Below are 27,832 nucleotides of genomic sequence, written 5' to 3' on the forward strand. Positions count from 1 at the left end.
CCGGATGTGGAAAGATTTGACAGTTTGATAGCTCTTTCTCGATTCTGTGGGTGGTGGTGCATGGCCGTTCTTTAGTTGGTGGAGCGATTTGTCTGGTTAATTCCGATAACGAATGAGACTCCTTCATGCTAAATAGTTACGTGACTCCCGAGCTCTGCTCGTTACGGAGCCTAGGACTAGGGGGCACAGTCTAAAAATTAGAGCCAGACCTTTCAGGAGCGAAACACTTCTACACACAAAGGGTGGTAGACGTTTGGAACACTCTTCCGCAAACGGCAATTGATGCTAGATCAATTGTTAATTTTAAATCCGAGATTGATAGATTTCTGTTAACTAAAGGTATTAAGGGCTATGGGCCAAAGGCGGGTTTCTGGAGTTAGGTCACAGATCAGCCATGATCCCACTGAATGGCGAAATGGGCTCAATGGCCTCCTCCTGTTCCTATGACTCCTACTAGAAACGCTATAGCCTAACCCACAACTCCATCCCCCTCTCTGGCTACTCACTCAGGGGGAATCTAATGGTGTGCAACATGTTTGATCCCCAGCTGAGCTTCCAACCTCACAACCTATCTATCAGCCCCAGCTGGAGTATTGTGTCCAATTCTGGGCACCACACTTTAAAAGGAAGGAGGAACCGTTCCCAGTGGTAGAAGGGTCGATAACCAAAGGGCACAGATTAAGGTGATTGGCAACAGAACCAGAGGCAACATGAGGGAAAACTTTTTTGTGCAACGAGTGGTTAGGATTTGGAATGCACTGCCTGATAGGGTGGTGGATACAAATTAATTTGGAGCTTTCGAAAGAGAATTGGATGAATACTTGAAGTATAAAGAACTGCAGGGATATGGGGAGTGGGACTAGCCGGTTTGCTCTTCGAAAGGGCCAGTGCAGACTCGATGGGCCAAATGGCTTCCTTCTGTGCTATGATTACCATCAACCTTTCCAACACACTCTCCTCGCTGGCCTTCCAAACTCCACCATACATGTTCACAACTCCACCACTTGCATCCTATACCACATGACACCCCATTGCCCCAACCTTCAACAACAACTTGCATTTACATGGCGCCTTTAACGCAGTAAAACATCCGAAGGCACTTCGCAGGAGTGTTTTCAACACCAAGTCACATAAAGAGACATTAGGACAGGTGGGGTCAAACAGGTAGGTTTTAAAGAGTGTCTTAAAGGAGGAAAGAGAGGTAGATAGGTGCAGAGGTTTAGGGAGGGAATTCCAGAGCTTAGGGCCCAGGCAGCTGAAGGCACAGCCGCCCATGGTGGAGCAATGAAAATCAGGGATGCTCAAAAGGCCTGAACTGGAGGAGCGCAGAGATCGGAGGGTCGTAGGGTTGGAGGAGGTTAGAGAGATAGGGAGGGGCGAGGGCCATAGAGAGATTTGAAAACAAGGATGAGAATTATATATCTCAATGGGTGACACTAACAGTAACCACTGCTATTCCTACTTTCTCCATGGTGGCGGCGGCCATGTTATAAGTAAAACACTATTTCAAGAGTAGCTGTTATTCTTGCTTCTTCCAGAGGTGGCAGTGTAACTTCTCTCAGCCTGTCACAACAAACACAGCTAAAAGACATTTCCCACTTATCAACCATGAGCAATAGCACAGCAGATTCACTGCTGTTTAAAATAAAGTTTGAGAACAGATCTTTCCAATAGCAAATGCCCCCTTTAAAGAGTCCGGTGTAACTTCTTAAAATGTAACGTACTCGTTTCAATATCTGCTGTCTGTCTCCTCACACTATTCATTTGAAGAAAATTACTTTATAATGCCAGTGCCAATCTGCTGTGACATCCTTGCAATGAAACTCCAAATTCATTCGGAGCTGCAGTTATGTTATCAAATGCTGTGTGGGAAAAAGGTCAGTCTCATTTACACAGTAACTGCAGGATTTGAATTTCATATTCGGCACCCCAGGTGCAGCTGCTGTGAGCTAGACTCCGGCCAAACAGCTCATTAACTGCTGCCGCATAGCTAGCCTCGGCGTAAGCAGCTCTCTGCAGACAGATTGAGACCTAATGAACTTCATTACAGGAAATCCATCAGATCGGTCTTTTGAAAAGTTCTCCAGCAGTCCAAATGGTCAGAGGTAAAACAGGCCACGCACAACTCCAACTGAATCATCGGCACTAACCATTTCATGTAAAGACGACTGGAGCATTCAAAACTGTGACCACCCCCCCGCCCCATACCGGGCTACCTCTGACCCCCAGACTAGGCGAGCCCACCCTCCTCCCCAGCCCGATATAGCCCGCCCCTGACTCCTGGGCTACGCGTGACTCTCCCCGGACTACACATGACCCCCCCCCCCCCACCGACTACATGTTCATTGGCAGCCGTACCTTTAGCCATCTAAGCTCTGGAATTCCCTCCCTAAACGTCTCCGCCTCCCTACCTCTCTCTCCCCCTTTAAGACGCTCCTTAAAACCTACCTCACCTGTCCTAGTATCTCCTTCTGTGGTGCGGAGTCAAATCTTGTCTGATAGCACTCCTGTGAAGTGCCCTGGGATGTTTTACGATGTTAAAGGCGCTCTAGAAAGCCACAGCCATTGCTCTTGGTAGCCCCGTTCGCAGAGTCAATATCTAAGCACCTCCAGCCAGGCAATTCAGCCTGCTGCATCTCCCAGTAAAAAACATTGGCTGCAATTTTCATAACACCATGGGTAACAAATTAAAACAATTGTGCAGTGATGCAGAGTTAATGAAGCAACAGCAAGCGTTCGAGCGAAGCTAACCAGAGGTCGCTTCACAGTTGCTGTCATTATCCCTCTTAAAGTAGTTACAAAATAGAAAGCTCTAACTAGACAACAAAGCCTGTTACAATAAGTGCTAATGATCGTTCACAGCGTTAAAGAGCTGCTGTCGATCAGGAAATGGAAAGGCAACAGCTATAATATAACGGAAAAGGAGGATTGCCAAGTGAGGTGAACTAGATGCACCACAGAGAACAGGCACCAGGTGGCAGTGTACTAGAGGTAATGTACTTCCCTCTGCCCCCTTACAGCCAAGAGTGCCATTTCTTACATAAAAACAGAAAATGCTGGAGATACTCAGCAGGTCAGGCAGCATCTGTGAAGAGAGAAACAGAGTTAACGTTTCAGGTCGATGACCTTTCGTCAGAACTGGAAAAAAGCAGGAAACGGAACAGATTTTTAAGCAAGTGAAGGGGCTGGGAAATGGGGGAGGGGATGAAAGGACAGAAGGGAAGGTCTGTGATAGGATAGAAGGCAGGAGAGGTTAAAGGCATTAAGAGGTATTCAAGGCAAAAGAAGATGGTAATGGGAATTGTTCCACGGAAGCTCAGCGTAAGCTCGAGGAACAGCACCTCATCTTTCGATTAGGCACTTTACAGCCTTCCGGACTCAACATTGAGTTCAACAATTTCAGATCATAACCCCGGCCCCTATCATATATATATTTTTTATCCACACTTTTTGTCTGTGTCTTTTTTCCTTCTCTCCCACACGGCAGCTGTCTTTCATTCTGCCAGCGCAATTCACACTTCATCTCGAGCCATCCTTTGTTTCTGAACCTGTCCCATTACCATCTCCTCTCGCCTTGAATATCTCTTAATGTCTTTAACCTCTCCTGCCTTCTATCCTATCACAGACCTTCCCTTTTGTTCTTTCATCCCCCCCATCATTTCCCAGCCCCTACCCTTGCTTAAAAATCTGTTCCATTTCCTGCTTTTTTCCAGTTCTGATGAAAGGTCATCGACCTGAAACGTTAACTCTGTTTCTCTCTTCAAAGGTGCTGCCTGACCTGCTGAGTATCTCCAGCATTTTGTGTTTTTATTTCAGATTTCCAGCATCTGCAGTATTTTCTTTTTGTATTAGTGTGCCATTTCTTACAATCAGTGGTGGTTGGGATTTGTAGTAACCAGAGTCCCTCGCCTCTCCAATAGTGTACCATATTCAGTTTTGGGCTCCACAGCTCAGGAAGGATATATTGGCCTTGGAGGGGGTGCAGCGCAGATTGACCAGAATGATACCGGGGCTACAAGGGTTAAATTATGAGGGCAGGTTGCATAGACTAGGCTGGTATTGTCTTGTGGATAGAACATTAAGGGGTGATCTTATTGAGGTGTTTAAGATGATTAAAGGATTTGAGAGGATAGATAGAGAGAAACTGTTTCCTCTGGTGGGGGGAGTCCAGAACAAGGGGGCATAATCTTAAAATTAGAGCCAGGCCATTCAGCGGTGATGTCAGGAAACACTTCTTCACACAAAGGGTCGTCGAAATCTGAAACTCTCTCCCCCAAAAAGCTTGCTGAGGCTGGGGGTCAATTGAAAATGTCAAAACTGAGATGGATTGATTTTTGTTAGGCAAGGTTGTTAAGGGTTACAGAAGCAAGGTGGGCAGATGGAGTTTAGACACAGATCAGCCATGATCTCATTGAATGGCGGGACAGGTTCGAGGGGCTGAATGGCCTCCCCCTGCTTCCATGCTCCAAAAAGCTCGCGATGTCTCACAAAATTACAAGATAGACACAGATGAAAGGAAGGAAAGGATATGTCGCACTTTCCACATCCGCACAAGGTCCCAAAAAGCTGCACAGCCAATGGATTGCTGTTGAAGTGCAGTCACCGTCAGTAAGTAGGCAAACACGGCTGTGCACAGCAAGGTCCCGCAAGTGAATAAATGGCCAGCTAATCTATTTTTAATGGTGTTCGCTGAAGCAATAATGTTGGCTTGAACACCAGGAGAACATCCTCCTCTTTTTGGCAACAGTAGCAGATGACCATGTAGGGGCTTGTACAATATTCCTGTGCCTGCTAGTCAAAGGACCAAGAGGAGAATCACAATATGTGTGTTAAGCATTTGCCTGTTCATATCTCCAACAGTGGTTTCGAGCCCCGACACAGAACAAAAACAAATAGTTTTGTGGAGGCAAAAATAAATAAAACTGGTCCCTGGACCATTTGAAGAGTTTAATGTTAAATCATTAAAAAAATATCTGTCAAGTAGCAAATATTCTCTGTTGGAGAACAGGACAGGATGGAGAGAAGGAGCAAGCTAACAGGAAAGAGCAGCAGCTACAAGGACACGCGAGTAGAATGTTAAATCGGCACAGCTTCTTATTGGGATAAACTGGAAGGGACGTGCCCGATGCACTGCAAGCTGGGGGGGGTGGGCAGCATTGCGAGACAACAAACACACTGACACTGGGGGCCTTGCTACAGGCCAGAGCAATCTTGCAGAGAGAGAGAGTCTATTGGAGCGAGGCTTCGATAACAGTTTTTTCTGTTGGATTCTTGATGAGCTGCCAGGGCACATCAGACGTGGAGAGAAATCTCACTACTTGGTTGGTTAGCAAGTGCAGGTTTTGTGCCCAGTAAGACATTTATAGTAACGATCAGCCAAGAAAAAGTGTTTTTCTCCAGTTTTATCCCTCCCCCCGCCATCCCCACAAAGGCACAGCTCTTGCGAGGGAGTGGGTATGACTCCACTGGTGCCAGCTGCCTTCCTGTGTCTTACCCCCGAGTGGCCATTCTTTATGAGTGACCACAAGGTGGTAGGAAGCAATCAGGTGATCTAATTGAGGTGTTTAAGTTGATTAAAGGATTTGATAGGGTAGATAGAGGGAAACTATTTCCTCTGATGGGGGAGTCCAGACCAAGGGGGCATAACCTTAACATTAGAGCTAGACCATTCAGGGGGGTGGTGTCAGGAAGCACGTTCTTCACACAAAGGGTTGTGGAAATCTGGAACTCTCTCCCCCAAAAAGCTGTTGAGGCTGGGGGGTCAATTGAAAATTTCAAAACTAAGATTGATAGATTTTTGTTAGGCAAGGGTATTAAGGGTTACGGAACCAAAGCGGGTAGATGGAGTTAAGATACAGATCAGCCCTGATCTAATTGAATGGCGGAACAGCCACGAGGGGCTGAATGGCCTCCACCTGTCCCTATGTTCTCGATCGTGAGGGGCATCACAGGTGAGCCAGATCCTGTGCCAGCTCAACTTCCATCATGGCCGATTTCTCCCTTCCCAACCCCAAGTGGCCAATTGTAGCATTGCTGCTGCTTACATCGGATATACAGCACAGAAACAGGCCATTCGGCCCAACCAGTCCATGCCGGTGTTTATGCTCCACTCGAGCCTCCTCCCGTCTTTCCTCATCTAACTCTATCAGCGTAACCCTCTATTCCCTTCTCCCTCATATGCTTGTCTAGCCTCCCCTTAAATGCATCTATACTATTCGCCTCAACCACTCCCTGTGGTAGCAAGTTCCACATTCTCACCACTCTCTGGGTAAAGAAGTTTCTTCTGAATTTCCTATTGGATTTCTTGGTGACTATCTTATATTGATGGCCTCTAGTTATGCTCTTCCCCACAAGTGGAAACATTCTCTCTGTATCCACTCTAACAAAATATTAAAGACCTCTATTAGGTTACCCCTCAGCCTTCTTTTTTCAAGAGAAAAGAGACCCAGCCTTTTCATCCTTTCCTAATATTTATACCCTCACATTTCTGGTATCATCCTTGTAAATCTTCTCTGCACCCTCTCCAGTGCCTCTATATCCTTTTTATAATATGGCAACCAGAACTGTACACAGTACTCTAAGTGTGGTCTAACCAAGGTTCGATACAGGTTTAGCATAACTTCCCTAGTTTTCAATTCTATCCCTCTAGAAATAAACCCCAGTGCTTGGTTTGCATTTTTATGGCCTTGCTAACCTGAGTCACAACTTTTAGTGATTTGTGTATTTATACTCTGAGATCCCTTTGTTCCTCTACCCCACCCGCACCCTCCAAGTAATAAGTGACCTCCCTATTCTTCCTACCAAAACATAATACCTCACATTTATCTGTGCTGAACTTCATTTGCCAATTATATGCCCATTCTGCAAGTTTATTAATGTCCTCCTGTAATTTGTTGCAGTCCTCCTCAGTATTGACTATCCCCCCCAATTTGGTGTAATCCGCAAATTTAGAAATTGTATTTTTGATTCCTAAGTCTAAATCGTTAATGTAAATTGTGAACAGCAGTGGTCCCAGCATTGATCCTTGTGGAACACCACGACCCACCTTCTGCCACTGTGAATAGCAACCCTTTACTCCTACTCTCTGCTTTCTGTCCTGAAGCCAGCCAGCAATCCATTCTGCTACTTGTCCCCTGACTCCGCATTCTCTGACCTTGTTCATCAGTCTATTGTGGAGTACCGTATCGAAGGCCTTTTGAAAATCGAGATAAATTACATCTACTGCATTATCATTGTCTACTCTCTCTGTTACCTCTTCAAAAAATTCAATAAGGTTGGTCAAGCAAGACTTTCCCTTTTGAAACCCATGCTGACTATTCATTATTATATTTTTGGTGTCTAGATGTTCTTCTATTTTCTCCTTTAGTAGGGATTCCATTATTTTTCCTATCACTGATGTTAAGCTGACTGGTCTATAATTCCCTGGACATGCTCTATCCCCCTTCTTAAATATAGGCATTACGTTAGCTATCCGCCAGTCCTCTGGCACTACACCATTTTCTAACGAATTATTAAATATGCATAGTAGAATCTTCTCTAGATTCTTTTAAAATGCATGGATGCAATCCATCCGGACCAGGGGGTTTTATCTTCTTTGAGTTTGATTAGCTTATTTAACATATCCCCCTTTTTTAAAATTTTAAATGCACTTATCTCATTACTAATCTCATCTTTCAATGTCATGTCCGCCTGTTCTATCTCCCTGGATGAGATTGGCTAAATCTGCAGAGATCAAGAATCTTTCATTTCTCTATTCCACTGCCTTGCAGAGGCAATGAGCTGACGACCTGTTCCCAGAGCTTAGGGAAAAGAACAACAACATGTATTTATATAGTCTATGTCCCAAAGGTAATACACAAGAGCTGGAAACAGATGCCAAGCAGTGGTGGAAGGGTTAGGGGACTTAGGGGTTGAGTTTAACTTTGCTGAAATCTGCATTGACGGGTTTGTAATGACCTCAAAATGTGGCTGGTAGTCTGACCGCTCCGTTAGCGCCAACGCTCTTCCTGCTCTAATCGGGTTCTCTGACCTATTTAGGAGACAACTAGGTGAAATGTGCACCGTGCAACCTCCCCCAAGTTTGACTGGTGATAGAGCTGAAGGGGCTCGTGCTCCCACTATCGTGACCCACACCTCCCCACTCCCGCACATACCCAGAGGCCTCTGGGCTGTCTGATAGTGGGCCAGCCTGCATCCCTGTATTTAGTACCGTACCTCCCAAAACCTTGACATGGTCTTTCCCACTTCTGGATGTGTGTATTTCTCTCATTTCTGTCAGGCTCTAAGTGTCACCTGGCTCAGTTGGTACCCCTTTCCCTCTATAATCATAGAACTTTATAGCATGGAAAGAGGCTATCTCGTCTGTACAAGCTCCCTGATAAGGCTATCCACTTAGTCCCATTCCACTGCCCTTTTCCAATACCATTTTTTTTCTCTCAAGTATGTATCCACTTTCCTTTTGAAAGCTATTACGGATTTTGTCTCCCCTCGCTGTTTGTGATAGGGCATGCCATATCCTAGCAACATAGAAGATAGGAGCAGGAGTAGGCCATTCGGCCCCTCGAGCCTGTTCCACCATTTAATGAGATCATGGCTGATCATACAAATTCAGTACCCTGTCCCTGCTTTCTCCCCACATCCCTTGATCCCTTTAACCTTAAGAAATATATCTAACTCCTTCTTGAATATATTTAATGAATTGGCCTCTACTGCCTTCTGTGGTAGAGAATTCCACAGGTTCACCACTCTCTGGGTGAAGAAATTCATCCTCATCTCAGTCCTAAATGGCTTACCCCTTATCCTTAGACTGTGACCCCTGGTTCTGGACTCCCCCGCCATCGAGAACGTCCTTCCTGCATCTAGTCTGTCTAGTCCTGTTAGAATTTTATAAGTTTCAATGAGATCCCCTCTCATTCTTCTAAACTCTAACGATTATAAGCCTAATCGACCCAACCCTCTGTGTAAAAGAGTTTCCCTTAACCTCTCCCTTTGAGTCAGTAGGTTGTAGTTTCAAATCCCACTCCAGTACTTCAACATCTCAGCTGACACTTCAGTGCAGTACTGAGGCAGTGCTGCATTCTAGGAGGTGCCAGCTTTTGGATGAGATGTTAAACTGAGGCTCCATCTGCCCGCTTAGATGAACAGAGGATGCGCTGTCCAAAATGTGCCCTGGCCCCATTCCTCACTCAACCAAAGGACTCCTAAAAAACACAGATTAACTCATCATTCAACTCATTTGCTGTTTGTGAGATCGTCCTTTCACAATTAGCTGCCACACCAACAGTGACTATATTTCAAAAGAAATTCATTGGCTGCCAAGGGCTGATAAGATGCCAGACGAATGCATGTCCTTTCCTTGTTTGTAGCTGGATGTTCCTGTCGCACTGAGGCATCAATTGTTTTCCTAAATAAATCTCAAGACTTACCGCAAGGCCCTTTGCTGATAACCTTGATCCTTCGCTGCTGAGTGCACTGGGCCATCTCCAGCTCGCATTCGTTACTGTACGTGGAATAATCCGAGCCGCAGACCGGCGCCACCACAGACGGACAGGCGCCCTTCTTGCAGACGCATATTCCCTTGGCTGGCTCGTTGGGATCTCTTTCACAGACGGCTCCGAATCCGCAGAGGACACCTCTACACACTGGGGAAGGAAGGGAAGAACGCCGTTAGAGATCTCATCTTTCTAATGGTTGCAAGGTCCCGCTCCACTGCGCAAGTTGGATCGAGGTCAGACCGAGAACGCAGTGTGAAATGCTCATCAACTGATCAACGTAATGCTAGTAGAACAATGTCTCCTGCACTGAACAGTGGTAGGGTACGGAAATAGCAGAGACTGCGCCAGCTCAAACATCTAACCCTGCAGCAACATCATCATCGGGGAAACAGTAGGAGCAATGATTAACGAATGGGACCACGGAGCTCCAATTACTTTTACACACATGGAATTATATAGGATTTACAGCACAGAAACAGGCCATTCGGCCCAACTGGTCCATGCCGGTGTTTATGCTCCACATAAGCCTCCACCCACCCGACTTCATCCAACCCCATCTGAACATCCTTCTATTCCTTGCTCCCTCATGTACTTATCTAGCTGCCCCTTAAAGGGCATCTATGCTATTCGCCTCAACCACTCCAAATTCCACATTCTAACTACTCTCTGGTTAAAGAAGTTTCTCCTGAATTCCCTATTGGATTTATGAGTGACTATCTTGTATTTATGGCCCCTAGATTTGGTCTCCCCCACAAGTGGAAACAGCTTCGCTGCGTCTACCCTATCAAACCCTTGCATAATCTTAGGTCACCACCCTTCTCGAGTTGGGATAAATTTTCATTAAAAATCGCGATAGTTGGCATTGCTATTAATTCCTTTTATTACTACTATCTCAGGTGCATTTACCCAATGAGCAATCAAGAAAGCCTATATGGCCCCTGTTAATACATACCAATAGCAAAACCTGACATTCAGCCGGAAAATGAAGTATTGTTGAATCATGCAACTACCGGGATGGTAGAATGCAATCTTGGGTGGACCTTGGACTCTTTTCTTCGTTCATGGGAGTCACTGGCAAGGCTGACATTTATTGCCCATCCCTAATTATCCTCGAGAAGGTGGTGGTGAGCTACCTTCTTGAACCACGGCAGTCAAGGTACGTGCACAGTGCTGACTTTGTTGTAGCGGTTTGGTACAACTGAATGGCTTGTTAGGCTATTTCAGAGGGCAGTTAAGAGTCAACCACATTGCTGTGGGTCTGGAGTCACATATAGGTCAGACCGGGTAAGGACAGCAGATTGCCTTCTCTAAAAGACATTCGCAAACCAGTTGGGTTTTTACAACAATCCAGGAGTTTTATGGTCACCATTACAAATACTAGCTTTTTATTCCTGATTTATTTAATTAACTGAATTTAAATTCCCCAGCTGTTAACGGTGGGATTTGAACTCATGTCTCGCAGATTATTAGGCCAGGGTCCAAGCCTCAGAATTACAAGCCCAGTAACATAACCACTGCACGACCATACTCATCCAACAATTCCTATGCATCTGAGAGGAGATCTTATAGCGGTATATAACATTGTTAAGGGAATGGATAAGCTAAATCCAGAATATTACTTTAAACAGTAGAACAAGGGACACAGTAGTAAAAGCTAAATTTAGTACTACAGGGTATCTATAAGCAGGTTACAGTCACAGCACTGCCCCAGCCAGGTTACTTGGACACACCAGGCTACACCTGCAATTCTCCTCTCCCTGGATGATGCAATCTGCAGACATGATCCCAGGCCAGGCTTCCTCAGTGGCCTAGACCAGAACTGCAGCACCCTGACACAGTGCGGGGAGCGGCACAGGGAGGCCAGGCCCCCGGGGACAAGCCCACACGTCTTCACCGCAGTTTAAAATGAGCCCGAATAACCCAGCACTAAATGGCTGCCAAACCGGGCATCCTCGCACTCCCATCCCCGCCTCCCTCCTACTCCAGCCCGAGGCTGCTGCCTGAGCCCAGGCCCAACCCCGTCTCCCGCAGCCTCCCAGCTGCTGTGGCAGCCAGAGCCTGGGCCAGGAGCCAGTCCCGCTCGCTACCGGCCGCCACTTCGCTCCTCATCAGCGCCGGCAGAGACCGAGCCAACACCTGCAACGTCAGCATGGAACCCGCCGCACCATGGCAACTCCGGCTCCCGTTCCCGAGGCAACTGGTGACTGACGGGTAGTAGCTGGCGCGCGCCGCTCGCCCTTCCCCAGAGTCACTTCCGCAATCAGTAGAACGTTGCATTCTGCAGCAGCGGGAATTGGTGCGAAGCAGTGCGCATTGCGGCCAACGCCGTTCTCGCCGAGCCGGACTTGCGCGGCTCCGGCCGGTGTTACGACGAGAACGGAACTACATCACCCAGAAATGCCCGGCGAGTTGGACTCCTCCGCATAGTGTGTGGCGGAGCGCGCACTGCTGCTTGGCTCAGCGCGTCAACAAGATTGCAGACGAGAGTTTAAAATCGTGAGTTTTCTGGAGGTGAATCACGAGTTGGGCTGAATTTTCATTAAAAATCGCGAGAGTTGGCTTTCCTAGATGATGACTCCTGTCACAGAAAGGCAGCTAAATGCTTTAATGTCCTGCAAACAGTTTTTATTTTAAAAGAAGGAAAATTGGTGAATAATATTAGTTCTATAAAGGGACTTGCTTATTTCCAGCATTTTCTTTTTGTTTCAGTGTTCTAGTATTTCCTTTCTCTTTTTCTCTGCATTGTGGCTTGGAGGAGCACGGAGGAAGTCAAGAGTTTACGATGGCAATATTATCAAGGCAGCCCATAATATTTTTGTTGCAATTCAATATTTCTCATTACCCCGAGGTTAGGGCCATCTTTAGAGTCAATTCATCAAGTCTTTGATCTGGTTGCTTGCTGGCACAAGGTCTCATTACTTGGAGTTTTATTGTACGATTGATGCACTATTTTACAGTTGTGACAGCTTTGTAATTCCAACACTTGTAGATACAGGTAATTGGAAATAAATAATCGTCTGCCTAATGAAGAGGATCCACGCCGCTCCCAAATCACACAGCTATAAAGTCTCTTCTGATTTTTGTTAGGCAAGGGTATTAAGTAACCAAACTAGGTGGATGGAAAAAGAATGACTTGCATTTCTATAGCGCCTTTCATGACCACCGGAAGTCCCAAAGCGCTTTACAGCCAATGAAGTACTTTGTGAAGTGTAGTCACTGTTGTAATGTAGGAAACGCAGCAGCCAATTTGTGAACAGCAAGCTCCCTCAAACAGCAATGTGATAATGACCAGATAATCTGTTTTTAGTGAAGTTGATTGAGGGATAAATATTGGCCAGGACACCGGGGAGAACTCCCCTACTCTTCTTCAAAATAGTGCCATCTTTTACGTCCACCTGAGAGGGCAGACAGGGTCTCAGTTTAACATCTCATCAGAAAGACGGCACCTCCAAAAGTACAGCATTCCCTAGATTTTTGTGCTTAAGTCTCTGGAGTAGGATTATGAACCCATAACCTTCTGACTCAGAAGCAAGGGTGCTACCAACTGAGCCACAGCTGACAAAGGGAGTTAAGATACAGATCGGCCATAATCTAATTTAATGGCGGAATAGGCTTCGAGGGACTGAATGGCCTACTCCTGTTCCTATGTTCTTGAGGGTTAGATAGCTACAATTTCCAAGATTTGCTGGAGGAATCCTTAAAATTGCATCTAGCATTTTAAATTCCATTCAACACTTACAGAATACAATACTACAATCAGGAGGTGCACTGGACTAGACACCGTTCTTTCATGTCTGGTTTGAATTTCAACTCGAGAGCTGCTGCTGCAAGGTTAAAACTTGTAACTTCGATAAGTACCAGAAGGAAAAGAATTTGCAGGGTGACGGGGTAAGTTGGGGGGTGGGGGGGGGACGAGAGTGGGACTAGCTAGTGCTCTTGCAGAGAGCCGGCACGGGCTCGATGGGCCAACTGGCCTCCTGCTGTACTGTAACCATTCTAGGATTCTAACCCAGACTGAACTCTCTTCCAAAATAACAACAGAGAATGCTGGAAAAACTCAGCAGGTCAGGCAACATCCGTGGAGAGAAATTTGAGTTGACGTTTCGGGTTGAAACCCTTCTAACGTCAACTCAAATTTCTCTCCACGGATGTTGCCTGACCTGCTGAGTTTTTCCCGCATTCTCTGTTGTTATTTTGGATTTCCAGCATCTGCAGTATTTTGCTATTGAACTCTCTTCCATTTGTTAGCTGCAGGGGTCCTAACTGAAATGAGTTGAGACAGTCTCAATCCAGCTGCTACTGGGCATGGGCCCCACAGGACAAACCTGTCCTTAATTGTCACTACATCTGCTATCTCACTTATCAGATGGACAACCAGATGTTTGGGGTAGGCAGTGGAAAAAGTTCACACTGCGGCAGTTGGAGCGCTCCTGAGTTTGGAGATAAGGCCTACTGTCGGGCAGAGTAAAGGGAGCATCAGTCTCCACTGAACCATACTGTATGTGACCTTGGCGGGTTGATGGGGACACTAGCTGCCTGACATGGAAAATGTTGCACTCTTTGGCACTAACATCCTTCAACTCGGTGAGCGCAAAAAAAAAATACACTTCAAGTCCTCATAAAAGACGACACTGCAAGCTTCAATCAGGAGTTGCTGTCCCACTCAAGAGCTAGGAAAGTCGTAACTTTAGAGGTCGAAGTGATTTGTTTTTCTCTTGCAAAGAAGCTGCACTGAGAAAGAAGTTCCAAGGTCATCAACTGAGATGGATTATAATTGGTATCTGGGAGTTATCACTCCATTACCTTCCAGCATCAGAAATAAATTCCATCATTTTCTCTTTTACCTGTAGTTATTTCTTAACAATTAAGTCGGTCTGTCAGAAATGGGCTGCTTAATGGACAATTGGTCTCACCCTATTCACACACATTAGCTTCTAAGTACCTTGCAATGCCTGAGAGCCCAGTGAAAATTTGTTCACACTTCAAGAAGAAGCTATTGCTGTGTTTATTTTCCTCCAATAAAAAAAAAACCTCCAGTTTTCTCTAATTTCTCTACTCGTTTGCACCGGTACAGCAACTCTTCCCGTACCTCACTCATGCCCATTCTTGGTGAGTGCTGTGTCGGTTGGTGAGCGTTAGCGAGTTATTCAACCACTAAGGGCGTGACGGCTGTGCCCACCCCTTGCTTTCATCCAACGTGCACTTTCCAGCAAAGGTCACTGCATAGTGAGTAAGATCGGAAACCATGGGCGACTTTCCCGCTCCCCAGCTCCGAGGTACGGGCCTGGAAATCTTCTTGTACAAATGGCTTAGTATTCCCAGGTAGCATTTTAACAGACAGTTTATTAGAGAGCGTTGACGCAGCAGCACCCCACTGAGGGGTCTACAGTAGCCCATGGCAACCAGAATCCGTTAATGTATTCCCATGAGGAACCAGAGTTTTAATTTCTGTGTTGCTAAACTGAGATCAACTTTGAAGAAAACAAATGCCGCGTTGTAAAAGGAAGCTTTTGAGCGCAAGTCTCCAGGAAGAGGAATTCCATCCCTCCCGAGCACTTTGCATTCTTCCCTTTCACCGAGCCCATGGTATACAGACTCACTCAGTCTCCACAGGACACCCATTAATAATACAGGCTGATTACCAGCCCCAACTCCAGCACACTTTACCCGTGTTAGTCAATCCAGGTTCAAAAACTGGCACAGCAGATCGGCGCATCCAGGTTTATAAATAAACATTTGACCCAATTAAATTGTGACTCAAAGGCAAAGGACACATTATCCTTCTGAACAAAGAAAAAAAAAAATCAAATTATACACAAGACAACGGGATAAACATGAGAGTCAAAGCCTCCCCAGTATTCTGCCCATCCCTCCCCAAAATGCTATTAAATTTATTTAGAACAAGGTAACGGGTAGGCAGGTTCACTCTCCCGCTCTGCCAAGGAATGCAATTGCAGCCACAGCTGCAATTCTGCCTCCATTCTCACTGCATTGACCCAAGTTGAATGTCGTGCGTCAGAACCAATTCTCATTGACATTGGCACACGGCGGGTTTAAAGGCACACGGCGGGTTTAAAGGCACACGGCGGGTTTAAAGGCACACGGCGGGTTTAAAGGCACACTGCGGGTTTAAAGGCACACTGCGGGTTTAAAGGCACACTGCGGGTTTAAAGGCACACGGCGGGTTTAAAGGCACACGGCGGGTTTAAAGGCACACGGCGGGTTTAAAGGCACACGGCGGGTTTAAAGGCACACTGCGGGTTTAAAGGCACACGGCGGGTTTAAAGGCACACGGCGGGTTTAAAGGCACACTGCGAGCTTAAAGGCACACGGCGGGTTTAAAGGCACATGGCGGGTTTAAAGGCACACGGCGGGTTTAAAGGCACACGGCGGGTTTAAAGGCACACTGCGAGCTTAAAGGCACACGGCAGGTTTAAAGGCACACGGCGGGTTTAAAGGCACACGGCGGGTTTAAAGGCACACGGCGGGTTTAAAGGCACACTCTGCAAGGCTCAGTAGAGGAGGCATGAAAGTCACACAGCTGTGCTGCTTGGTGATCAGCTCCACTGTTCGTAATGGGCACAAACACCCGCTCTTAAAGGGGCAGCGCCTTCAAGAAAAACCGTTTGCCAACTTTTGGGGGAAATTAAAGGCGCTACATAAATGCAAGTTGTTGTTGTTGTTGTTCAGGAAGCAACAACAGCCCCGAAAAAACTGCGCATTGTTTCCGTTCCATCAATGATGTGATGCAGGTTAGCAGGTGATGTGTTAGTCAACAAAATAACATTTCCAAAACACTTTTTCCATGAAGCCAGGTTCCTTGTTTTTTTATCTTCTAATCTTACTCCTCTTTTCTTTCGAAGGGGCTGGGATTCGCTTACTCAGGCACCAGCAGTGTCCGGGTACCTAACTAGAAGTGGCCAGTCTTCATGTGTGATTTTAATTGCTTCACATTGGCGGCCGTGCCTTCAGCTGCCGGGGCCCTGAACTCTGGAATTCCCTCCCTAAACCTCTCCGCCTCTCTACCCCTCTCTCCTCCTTTAAAACGCTCCTTAAAATCTACCTTCTTTGACCAAGCTTTTGGTTACCTTCCTAATATCTCCTTATCTGGCTTGGTGTCAAATTTTGTTTGATAACGCTCCTGTGAAGCGCCTTGGGACATTTTGCTATGTTAAAGATACTGTACAAATGCAAGTTGTTTTTGGCAGGTAACTTGACTGTCGAGGGCAGCTGAGCCAGGCTTGACCCCGTTACCGTCCAACATCCATGAGCGAGCACCTTACAAACACTGGTATAGCAATCAGGGGCAGGGTCCACCATTGGCTTTACCCATCTGTGGCTCAGGGATAGATACTACCACAAGTGAAGCATTTGTAGCAGGACTGAGGACTTGAGAGCGAGCGGAGAGCACAGGTGGGATTGGGTGTCAGCAGAAACAGCCTGGGGTTCTTTAGAAAGGATGTCTTTAAAATTATGAAGGGGTTTGATCGAGTGCTGTTGGTTTGAGTGGAGGGAAGAATATTGGCCAGAACACTGGGAGAACTTCCTGCTCCTCTTTAAACAGCGCCTTTGGTACTTTAACACCCACCTGAGCTGACAGATCGCGTTTAACATCACCTCTGAAAACGCAGCACACTGTCAGTACTGCACTGAAGTGTTGGCCGAGATTATGTGTTCAAGTCCGTAGTGAGGCTTCAACCCACAATCTTCTGACTCCGAGGCGAAGGTTCTACCAACTAAGCTAAACTAACACTTGCGATAAAAGAACAGTGGCCGACGGCTTGACAGACACTATGTACGTGCCAAACACAATACATTTTAATATAAAGATAACGAACCTCCTCCATATTTCACTAACAGTGGTATTTAATAGATTTCCGTTCCTTGAGGTCTTTTTAAAGTAAGTTAATTTCCTTTCCCAGGGTTTCCCTGCTGCCTTTAGCCAAGCACTCTTTCATTGCATTCAGTTCCATCTCCCTGTAGCGAGTTATTACCACAGCAATTTGAGCGATTATTTGGAAATATGAAGCTCCATCTTCCCACCCTTACATTATGAGACCATTTTTTTTTCAAAATTAAAAATGTTCATTGCTTATTCCCGCGCGTCTCTTCGTGTTTGGCCCCAGTTTATTCTTCCATTTTCTGCCCACTTCCCAAATGAACTGTAACATTTACAGGTTCTCTTTACCTAGGCTGCCCGCTGAGATCTCATTTTGCCAACGACTGACGCTAGCCGCTATGACAAACACTGGATAGTTTTTAGAAATGGAACGCTGCAGGGTTCTTTCCCCCGCCCACCCCCCATCCCTCCCTTGTGGCCAAGGGTTTCTAACTCTCCAGGACTGTTGTGGACTTGCCAGGAATTGAAGATTAATCTCCTGTCATCGCTGCGAGCAAAGCCGGGAGAGAAATCATTGGGGCATTGTTAAAATTGGGTGTTTTTCTCCCCCCCATTTTCTTTGAACACTTTGGTTCTATAAATATTGGAGATGGGGGGTAAGGCTGTTTGACCGGGCGCGGGGCAGTGGAGGCTGGAGGTTGTGATGAAATACGTCTTTCAAATCAGGCGGATATTTATTTTTTATTCATTCACAGGATGTGGGCGTCGCTGGCAAGGCCGGCATTTATGGTACTTGGTACCAGTGGTACTCGGTAAAATAATGGGACTCAAGGCGGATAAATCACCTGGAGCTGATGGCTTACATCCTAGGGTCTTGAGGGAAGTGGCGGTAGGGATTGTGGATGCATTGGTAATAATTTTCCAAAACTCCCTGGACTCGGCAAAGGTCCCGGCAGACTGGAAAACTGCTAATGTAACACCCTTATTTAAATAGGGCAGTAGACAGAAGGCTGGAAACTATAGACCGGTTAGCCTAACATCTGTGGTAGGTAAAATATTGGAGTCCATTATTAAGGAGACAGTAACAGGACATTTGGATAATCATAATTTAATAGGACAAAGTCAGCATGGTTTTATGAAGGGGAAGTCATGTTTGACAAATTTGCTGGAGTTCTTTGAGGAAGTAACATATAGGGTGGATAAAGGGGAACCAGTGGACGTAGTGTATTTAGACTTCCAAAAGGCATTTGACAAGGTGCCACACAAAAGATTATTGCTTAAGATAAAAAATCACAGGATTGGGGGTAATATTCTGGCATGGATAGAGGATTGGCTATCTAACAGAAGGCAGAGAGTTGGGATAAATGGTTCATTCTTGGACTGGCAATCAGTAACTAGTGGTGTTCCACAGGGGTCAGTGCTGGGTCCCCAACTCTTTACAATCTATATTAACGATTTGGAGGAGGGGACCGAGTGTAACATATCAAAGTTTGCAGATGATACTAAGATGGGAGGGAAAGTAGTGAGTGAGGAGGACATAAAAAACCTGCAAGGGGACATAGACAGGTTAAGTAAGTGGGCAGAGATTTGGCAGATGGAATACAATACTGGAAAGTGTGAGGTTATGCACTTTGGCAGGAAAAATCGTAGAGCAAGTTATTATCTTAATGGCAAGAAACTGGAAAGTACTGAAGTACAAAGGGATCTGGGGGTCCTGGTGCACGAAACTCAAAAGATTAGTATGCAGGTGCAGCAAGTGATTAAGAAGGCCAATGGAATGTTGGCTTTCATTGCTAGGGGGATAGAATATAAAAATAGGGAGGTATTGCTTCAGTTGTACAAGGTATTGGTGAGACCGCACCTGGAATACTGCATACAGTTTTGGTGTCCATACTTAAGAAAAGACACAATTGCTCTCGAGGCAGTACAAAGAAGGTTCACTCGGTTAATCCCGGGGATGAGGGGGTTGACATATGAGGAGAGGTTGAGTAGATTGGGACTCTACTCATTGGAGTTCAGAAGAATGAGAGGCGATCTTATTGAAACATATAAGATTGTGAAGGGGTTGGATCGGGTGGATGCGGGGAAGATGTTCCCGATGATGGGTGAAACTAGAACTAGGGGGCATAGTCTTAGAATAAGGGGCTGCTCTTTCAAAACTGAGATGAGGAGGAACTACTTCACTCAGAGGGTGGTAGGTCCATGGAATATGCTGCCCCAAAAAGCTGTAGAAGCTACATCATTACATAAATTTAAAACAGAAATAGACAGTTTCCTAGAAGTAAAGGGAATAAAGGGTTATGGGGAGCAGGCAGGAATTTGGACATGAGTCTAGGTTCGGATCGGTCATGGCCCTGTGGGTAGCGGGGCGGGCCCAGGGGCCATGTAGCCTGATCCTGCTCCTATTTCGTGTGTCTAATTCTGTTAGATTCAGGAGATGGTTCTGTGATAGTGGATTGGCGGTTAGGATCAGATCAGCCATGATCTTATTGAATGGCGGAGCAGGCTCGAGGGGCCGATTGGCCTACTCCTGCTCCTATTTCTTATGTTCTTATTGCCCATCCCTAATTGCCCTCGAGAAGGTGGTGGTGAGCCGCCATTTCAGAGGGCAGTTAAGAGCCACCTGCATTGCTCCAATTCCACTCCGACCTCGCCGTCCTCAGCCTCTTACACTGTTCCAATGAAGCTCGAGGAACAACACCTCATCTTTCGATTAGGCACTTTACAGCCTTCCGGACTCAACATCGAGTTCAACAATTTCAGACCATAACCTTTGCCCCTATCTTTTTTCTCTCTCTCTCACATGGCAGCTGTCGATCATTCTGTGCCATTTACACTTCATCTAGAGTCATCTTTTGTTTCTTAACTTGTCCCATTACCATCTCCTTCTGCCTTGCACCATCGTCCCTTTTGTCTTTTAATCTCTCCTGCCGTCCAGCCTATCACAGACTTTCCTTTTTGTTCTTTCCTCCCCTCCCCCCCCCACTTTCCCTGCCCCTACACTTGCTTAAAAACCTGCAACTTTTTCCAGTTCCGACGAAGGGTCATCGACCTGAAACGTTAACCCTGTTTCTCTCTCCACAGATGCTGCCTGACCTGCTGAGTACTTCCAGCATTTTCTGTTTTTATTTCAAATTGGCAGCATCCGCGGTATTTCGCTTTTGTGTTGCTGTGGGTCTCTGGAGTCACATATCGGCCAGACCGGGTAAGGACGGCAGATTTCCTTCCCTAAAGGACATTAGTGAACCAGATGGGTTTTTACGACAATCTGGTAGTTTCATGGTCACCGTTACTGATACTAGCTTTTTAAATTCTAATTCCAGATTTATTTAATGAACTAAATTTAAATTCCCCAGCTGCTGTGGTGGGATTTGAACACATGTCTCACAAATCAGTAATCCAGGCCTCTAGATTACTAGTCCAGTAACATAACCACTATACAGTACTACCATGCCCACATTCCAGATGTAAAAGAGCCTGTGCCACTATTCAAAAACAAGAGCATAGTGGTTCTTCCAATGTCCTGCCCAACATTCATCCTTTAACATACATCGCCCACTAAAAACAGATTATCTGGCCATTCATCTCACATGGCGTTGGTGGGATGATGCTGAGCACAATTGGCTGCAACGTTTGCCTGCACCAAAAAGTAATTCATTGTCTGAGAAGCCTTTTGGGACATTTTGAGGATGAGAAAGGCGCTATAATGAATGCAAGCTCTTTCTTTCTGTAGCTCCATTTGCCCGATGCTGAATGACATGAATCAGTCAGTCATGAAAGAAAGACTTATGAAATAATACTGAGCGGCCTGCGGGTGGCGCTGTCCAGGGAGAGTATAAATACTCGGGCCCAGCTTGCACAGGACATTCTTAACAGGAACTAGTGAAGGACACAACTAGGCCTCCATGTTGTAAAACAGTTGATTAAAGCTTTGTTTAACGCTTAGACCAAGTGCCTAGTAGTTTTCTTACGTCACTGTCTATGGAACTTTGAATGGAGTTTGAACTTTGCCTGAAATGATTTGACAGTGAAGGAAGAGGTACAATTGGTAAATATACAGGTTTCACAACAGCAATGCTTACACATCTGTTAACGGGTACAGAGCCTATTGGTGGAATGAGTAAGAGACCATATGTAGCTTGACTTTGTCACACAAAAGTGCGCCACAGCTTAGATCTGCCCTGCACCAGAAAACACTGGTTTTTGGAATGCTTCCAAAAACCCATGTCTTTTTGCAATTTGCTTGAAGTCCATTTGTATCTTTTGCAAGGAGCATAAGCAGTTCAAACTGATATGACAGGCACTGGGACGAGTTTTGTATGTCACTTAATTCTTACTTAACGCGAGTGCACACAAACCTGTCTTTTTTTTAAAAAAAAGACAAATTATTCCTCTATTCCTTAGGAACCTTTGAGCCAACTTAACAAAGGCCTTTTGGCGGGGCATGGTGTCATGTGATGGAACATGCAGAGTCACACAGTACTGGAATATGCCAAATGCAGCGCAGTGCAGTGCTGGGCGCAGGTTTGATTCCCCCACTCTGTTGAGTCCCCAGCTCCAGCCACATTTCCTTGAGGAGAGAAACCCAAGGAGTCAAGACTAGGCCGCTCCTCTGTCTAGCAGCTAATTCCGAGCAGTGTGGGCTGAGCTGGGAGCGGGTTGACCAACTACATAATCAGCTACGGTTGGTGAATGGCCCAGGAATGTAGGTACAGGAGTAAGAAAGACTCCCATTTCTGTAGCGTCATTCACAACCTCAGGACGTCCCAAAGTGCTTTACAGCCAACGAAGCACTTTTGAAGTGTGGTCACTGTTGTAATGTGGGAAACGCAGCAGCCAATTTGCGCACAGCAAGATCCCACAAACAGCAATGTGATAATGGCCAGAAAATCTGTTTTAGTGATGTTGGTTGAGGGATAAATATTGGCCAGGACACCGGGGATAACTCCCCTGCTCTTCTTCGAAATAGTGCCATGGGATCTTTTACATCCACCTGAGAGAGCAGACGGGGCCTCGGTTTAACGTCTCTTCCGAAGGAGCAGCAGATCATTTGACAAAACAAGACTGCTCTACAATTTTGTTGGGGTTGGTATTCCCTGCCTTCTCTCCCTATTCCTTAATACTGTTACAGTAAACTCTCGTTTAAACGGCACCTAATTATCTGGAATTCTCTAATAACCGGCAAAATTCAGGAGTAGGTTCAGGAACCCAAAGGTAAGTTTTACTGTATATTTGTGGCTGTGTAACCGGGGTTCTCGCACCTTTTGCCGTGTGACCATGGCTCCTGCACCTCTGGTTGTGTAACCGGGTCCCCTGTGCCTGTGGCCGTGTAACCGGGGCTCCAACACATGTGGCCATGTAACCGGGGTCCCTGCACCTGTGGCCGTGTAACCGGGTCCCCTGAACCTGTGGCCGTGTAACCGGGGCTCCAGCACATGTGGCCGTGTAACCGGGACTCCTGTACCTGTGGCCGTGTAACCGGGGCTCCTGTACCTGTGGCCGTGTAACCACGGCTCCTGTGGCCGTGTAACCGGGGCTCCAACACATGTGGCCATGTAACCGGGGTCCCTGCACCTGTGACCGTGTAACCGGGTCCCCTGAACCTGTGGCCATGTAACCGGGGCTCCAGCACTTGTGGCCGTGTAACCGGGGCTCCTGTACCTGTGGCCGTGTAACCGGGGCTCTCGTACCTTGGTAGGTATTGACATGAATCAGTCATTCATGAAAGAAAGACTTATGAAATAATACTGAGCGGCCTACGGGTGGCGCTGTCCAGGGAGAGTATAAATACTCGGGCATGGGCCCAGCTTGCGCAGGACATTCTTAACAGGAACTAGTGAAGGACACAACTAGACCTCCATGTTGTAAAACAGTTGATTAAAGCTTTGTTTAATGCTTAGACCAAGTGCCTAGTAGTTTTCTTACGTCAGGTATACCTCTCCGTTATCCGGAATTTTTAATCAACCGGCACCATCCCGGTCCCGTAGGTGCCGGATTCGAAAGAGGTTACTGTACTTAACTGTCCCCCTTTTAAACACCTCAGCTCTTAACTGCCTTTGTTTAAATTGTAAGTATGTCCACTTGTTCTGGATGCCCCAAGGGAACAGTCATACCTGATTTAACCTGTCAATTCCCTTCGTTATTTAAAACAGTTCAATGAATCAGTGTTGTGTAGCCTCATCTCTGACCCGCACCCCTGTGGAGCGAGGCTCTCCCTTGGCAAGCACAGGATTGCTGAATTTACTCTCAAGTATCTTGCTTAGTCTCACTGCTTCCCTGTATTGTTCAACCTGTAAATAAACATGCTAGGACAAACCTGACAAGTGTAATCCTTTCAACCTTGAAGTTATGCTAAACCTACTGGTTCGATCCCAGCTGGAGTATTGTGTCCAATTCTGGGCACCACACTTTAGGAAGGACGTGAAGGCTTTGGAGAGGGTAGAGAAGAGATTTACTCGAATGGTTAACCAAAGGTATCAAGGGCTATGGGCCAAAGGCGGGTATATGGAGTTAGGTTGCAGATCAGCCATGATCTCATTGAATGGCGGAATGGGCTCGTGGGGCTCAATGGCCTCCTCCTGTTCCTGTGACTCCTACTAGAAATGCTATAGCCTAACCCACAACTCCATGCCCCCCTCTGGCTGCTCACTCGGGGAATCTAATGGTGTGCAACATGTTTAATCCCCAGCTGAGCTTCCAACCCCATAACTTATCTATCGGCCCCAGCTGGAGTATTGTGTCCAATTCTGGGCACCACACTTTAGGAAGGACGGGCAGGCTTTAGAGGGGGTAGAGAAGAGATTTACTGGAATGGTTCCAGGGATGACGGACTTGAGGTTACATGGATAGACTAGAGAAGCTGGGGGCTGTTCTCCTTAGAGCAGAGAAGGCTAAGGAGAGATATGATAGAGAGGTTTAGAAGGGTTTAGATAGACTATATAAAGAGAAACTGTTTCCAATGGCTGAAGGGTCGATAATGAGAGAGCACTGTTTTAAGGTGATTGGCAAAAGAACCAGAGACGACAGGAGGAAAATCCTTTTTGTGCAACGAGTGGTTAGGATTTGGAATGCGCTGCCTGATAGGGCGGTGGATACAGGTTCAATAGTAGCCTTCAAAAGGGAATTGGATAAATACTTGAAGGAGAAACAATTGCAGGGATACAGGGAAAGAGCGGGGGAGTGGGACTGACTGGATTGCTCTTCGAAAGAGCCGGTGCAGACTTGATGGGCCGAATGGCCTCCTTCTGTGCTGTACTATTCTATGATTCTATGAAAGGAGACTTGAGCTGCTTATCGAGACTGTCTTTTCACAAGAAAACAAAGAACACAAGGCAAAAGAGTTGCGAGAACGTCTGAAGTTACTGTAGATGACTGAATATTTCATGTGCTCTATCTCCTCCAATCAATGCACTTGGGTTTTGATGCCATTTAGATGCATCAGTCCTTTCAATTAAATGTAGTCTTGGTGTGCAACAGCGACTGAGGGGAACAGGATCGTTAAATAATTCTGTTAAATTATGGGAGCGTGGAGATATCAAACCATCTGGAGGACACGCTACTCATTAACTTTCGAACAGACCCAATTGCACATTTCACAAAAAACAGTCTAATGGAATGTTACTGTAAATTCACTTCATTTTAACTGTTCAAAGCTTCAGCCATAGCCCTAGTTCCCAGTGATTTAAGCAAGTTGTTATGACACTATGCCTTAAATGGGGTTTTTTTCTTGCCAATTTTCTATTTCCCCCCTCAAGGCACTGACTGCTCGCTGGGTATAGTTCTAAGTGGCCATTATACAAGTGAGCTTTGATGGCGAGTGTTGGCAAGTTAGTCAACCTTGGGGGCATCAGAGACACTGTATAGTCCTGGTCTCTCCGACTGATGGAAAATGCCACGCTGACAGGTGATTAGCTGAGGAATATAGGAGCAGGGCGAGGCCATTCAGCCCCTCGAGCCTGCTCTGCCATTCAATTAGATCGGGGCTGATCTGTAACTCAACTCCATCTACCCGCCTTGGTTCTGTATCCCTTAATACAACTATCGATCTCAGTTTTTAAATTTTCAATTGACCCCCAGCCTCAACACTTTTTGGGGGAGAGAGTTCCAGATTTCCACTACCCTTTGTGTGAAGAAGTGCTTCCTGACATCACCCCTAGCTCTCATTTTAAGGCGACGCCCCCTTATTCTGGGCTCCCCCCACCAAAGGAAATAGTTTCTCTCTCTCTACCCCAGCAACTCCTTTAATCATCTTAAACACCTCAATTAGATCACCCTTTAATCTTCTCTACTCAAGGAAATACAAGCCTAGTCGATGCAACCTGTCCTTATAATTTAACCCTTTTAGCCCCCTTATCTGTTGGCCTGAAACAAGCCACTAATTTGTGTCTATTAAGATATATTAAAAGCCCAAAAATAGAATAGCAGATTTAGATAGATTACATGTTACTTTACTTCATCTTTGCAAAAACTAAGTTCCAAAATCTTAACAGTTTTCTTCTGTAACTTAGATTATGCGTCCATGGTGATGAGTTTTATGTGGGACTGACCTCTCAGTGAAAACAGAGACTGAGGCTACCCAGCCCAAAGTACGTACCTCCCTTCCCTTTATTGTTCAATCTGGTACAAAGGAAGACAGAAACAGTCCCCTCAGCCACAATCAAAACTGTCAATAAAATGGATTGCAAAGACATTGGGGCAATGTCTCAAGAGTCCGAACACAAACAATTCACACAGCTTCAAGACAATGAGAAACCGAGCCTTGTTCGCAGGACCCCCTTAAGATATAGCCCAGCGATCAATATTAGTGACAGTGGCATCGACAGACTCGACAAGCTCAAGGATTCACCATCTTCCCCAACAACCCTCCTTCCCACCCCATCCCCCCGCCATCCAGAGAAACAAAGACAGCAAAAAATCTCTCTCAAAGCACCGAAGCTATTTTCAAATTGTTACAATATTGTTTTAGCTGCAAATTCCTACAAAAAAATATGCAATGTCGAGAGAAATTCTTGTGATTCTGTTGCCTCGTGCCTGTCGTAGCTAGATTTATATTTATTGCAAAGTCGGCAAAGTGGAACACATTTATTTTCTCTAAAAAAAAAGGACAAAAGCCATTACTGTCCCGCTGCACATTTTTCATTGTCTCAATGCTGTCAAGACTGGAATAAGGGTGCACTGCACAGCTGAACAAGTGCCATTATAGTGAATCGCTGTCACAACAGTTTGAGAGTGCACTTGAGGGGTTGATGGTAGGATTACAGCAATATGATCTCCTATCTGAAGATGTGCCCTTCTATTTGAAAGGCAGTGGTCGAATCCTCAGTAACAGGATCACAGGAGTATAGGAAACAGAAGCGGCGACAGATCTCGGTGGCTGTCCAATCCACCCAAAATGGGTTAAAGTTATCTTCTGTTAAAGCTGGTAGTAAATTAAAGAGGCACTTCAATGAGAGAAGGCAAAATAAAGAGCGAGCGTGGGAAGGAAGACAAGAGTTGATTGTAAGCTACTGATTTTCAAACAGCGGTCCCCAAATCCTAGGGATCCTGTGAGGGGAACCAGCAAGTTATGAAAAGTCAGCTGTATTTTCTTATATTTGTTGACTTCTGGTCACATGTCCGTTCCTGTAATCCAGTACATGCCCCACCTGTAGGCCATGAGCTGATTGCGGCGCATCTAAGGGTTTCATCTGGGTGGCTGTGGCCCAGTTTATGTCTCCTTGACAGCAGCGCTCACTGAATTTGCTCACTGTGGCACTGGACGTAGCACGTGGCCCACGTGCTGCTGGTGACTTCAACGGGGAGAAGATTTAAAGGCAGAGAACGCCTCCCTCCAGTCCCACTCGTACGTGCCGAGTTGCCCGAAAACTCAAATCAGAAGTAACTCAAACTGCTGCCTCTTCACCTGGCATGTGAGCCAGCCAACGAGTGTGCAGAGTTCCTGGTCACAATTTTGCTCCAACCCTTGCTCTCTCGTTTGGCAACTGCACTGCAGTTGGTAAGGTGGCTGTTAGGAGTTACCTCAGAATTTGTTTGCTGGTTTCTCGGTGAAAACAGCAGCAGAACTGGAGTTGGTTGCTGAACTGGAATTGGATGCGCTGATAAAAGTTCGATGAAGCAGGGCGGGAGAAGGCTTGTGTGGAGCATAAACACCGGCATAGACTACAGCTCTGGAATTCCCTCCCTAAACCTCTCCACCTCTCTCTCCTCCTTTAAGATTTGGAATTCTCTACCCCAGAGGGCTGCCGGAGGTTCAGTTGTGGAGTATATTCAAGACAGAGATCAATAGATATTTGGACTCCAAGTGAATCAAGGGATATGGGGTAGTGCAGGAAAGTGGAGGTGAGGTAGAAGATCAGCCATGATCTTATTGAATGGCGGAGCAGGCTCGAGGGGTCGTAAGGCCTACTCCTGCTCCTAATTCTTATGTTCTTAAGATGCTCCTTAAAACCTACCTTACCTGTCCTAATATCTCTTTATGTGGCTCGGTGTCAAATTTTGT

The 27,832-nt window shown here is 46.1% G+C and overlaps 1 protein-coding gene across 11 annotated transcripts in view; it reads right to left on the minus strand.

Annotated features, from left to right (window-relative positions):
- Window positions 1–27,832, minus strand: part of agrn (agrin) — a 540,540-nt gene that overhangs the window by 157,164 nt on the left and 355,544 nt on the right. For all 11 annotated transcript variants that reach the window (XM_085967315.1, XM_085967316.1, XM_085967311.1 and 8 more), the window contains one exon: window positions 9,426–9,641. In XM_085967315.1, the coding sequence (XP_085823441.1) occupies window positions 9,426–9,641 (216 nt within the window). The remainder of the gene's footprint in view (window positions 1–9,425; window positions 9,642–27,832) is intronic.

This window comes from Somniosus microcephalus, chromosome 25, assembly GCF_052327205.1.
Source record: "Somniosus microcephalus isolate GS21.2 chromosome 25, FLI_Smic_1.0, whole genome shotgun sequence".
NCBI classification, from domain to species: domain Eukaryota; kingdom Metazoa; phylum Chordata; class Chondrichthyes; order Squaliformes; family Somniosidae; genus Somniosus; species Somniosus microcephalus.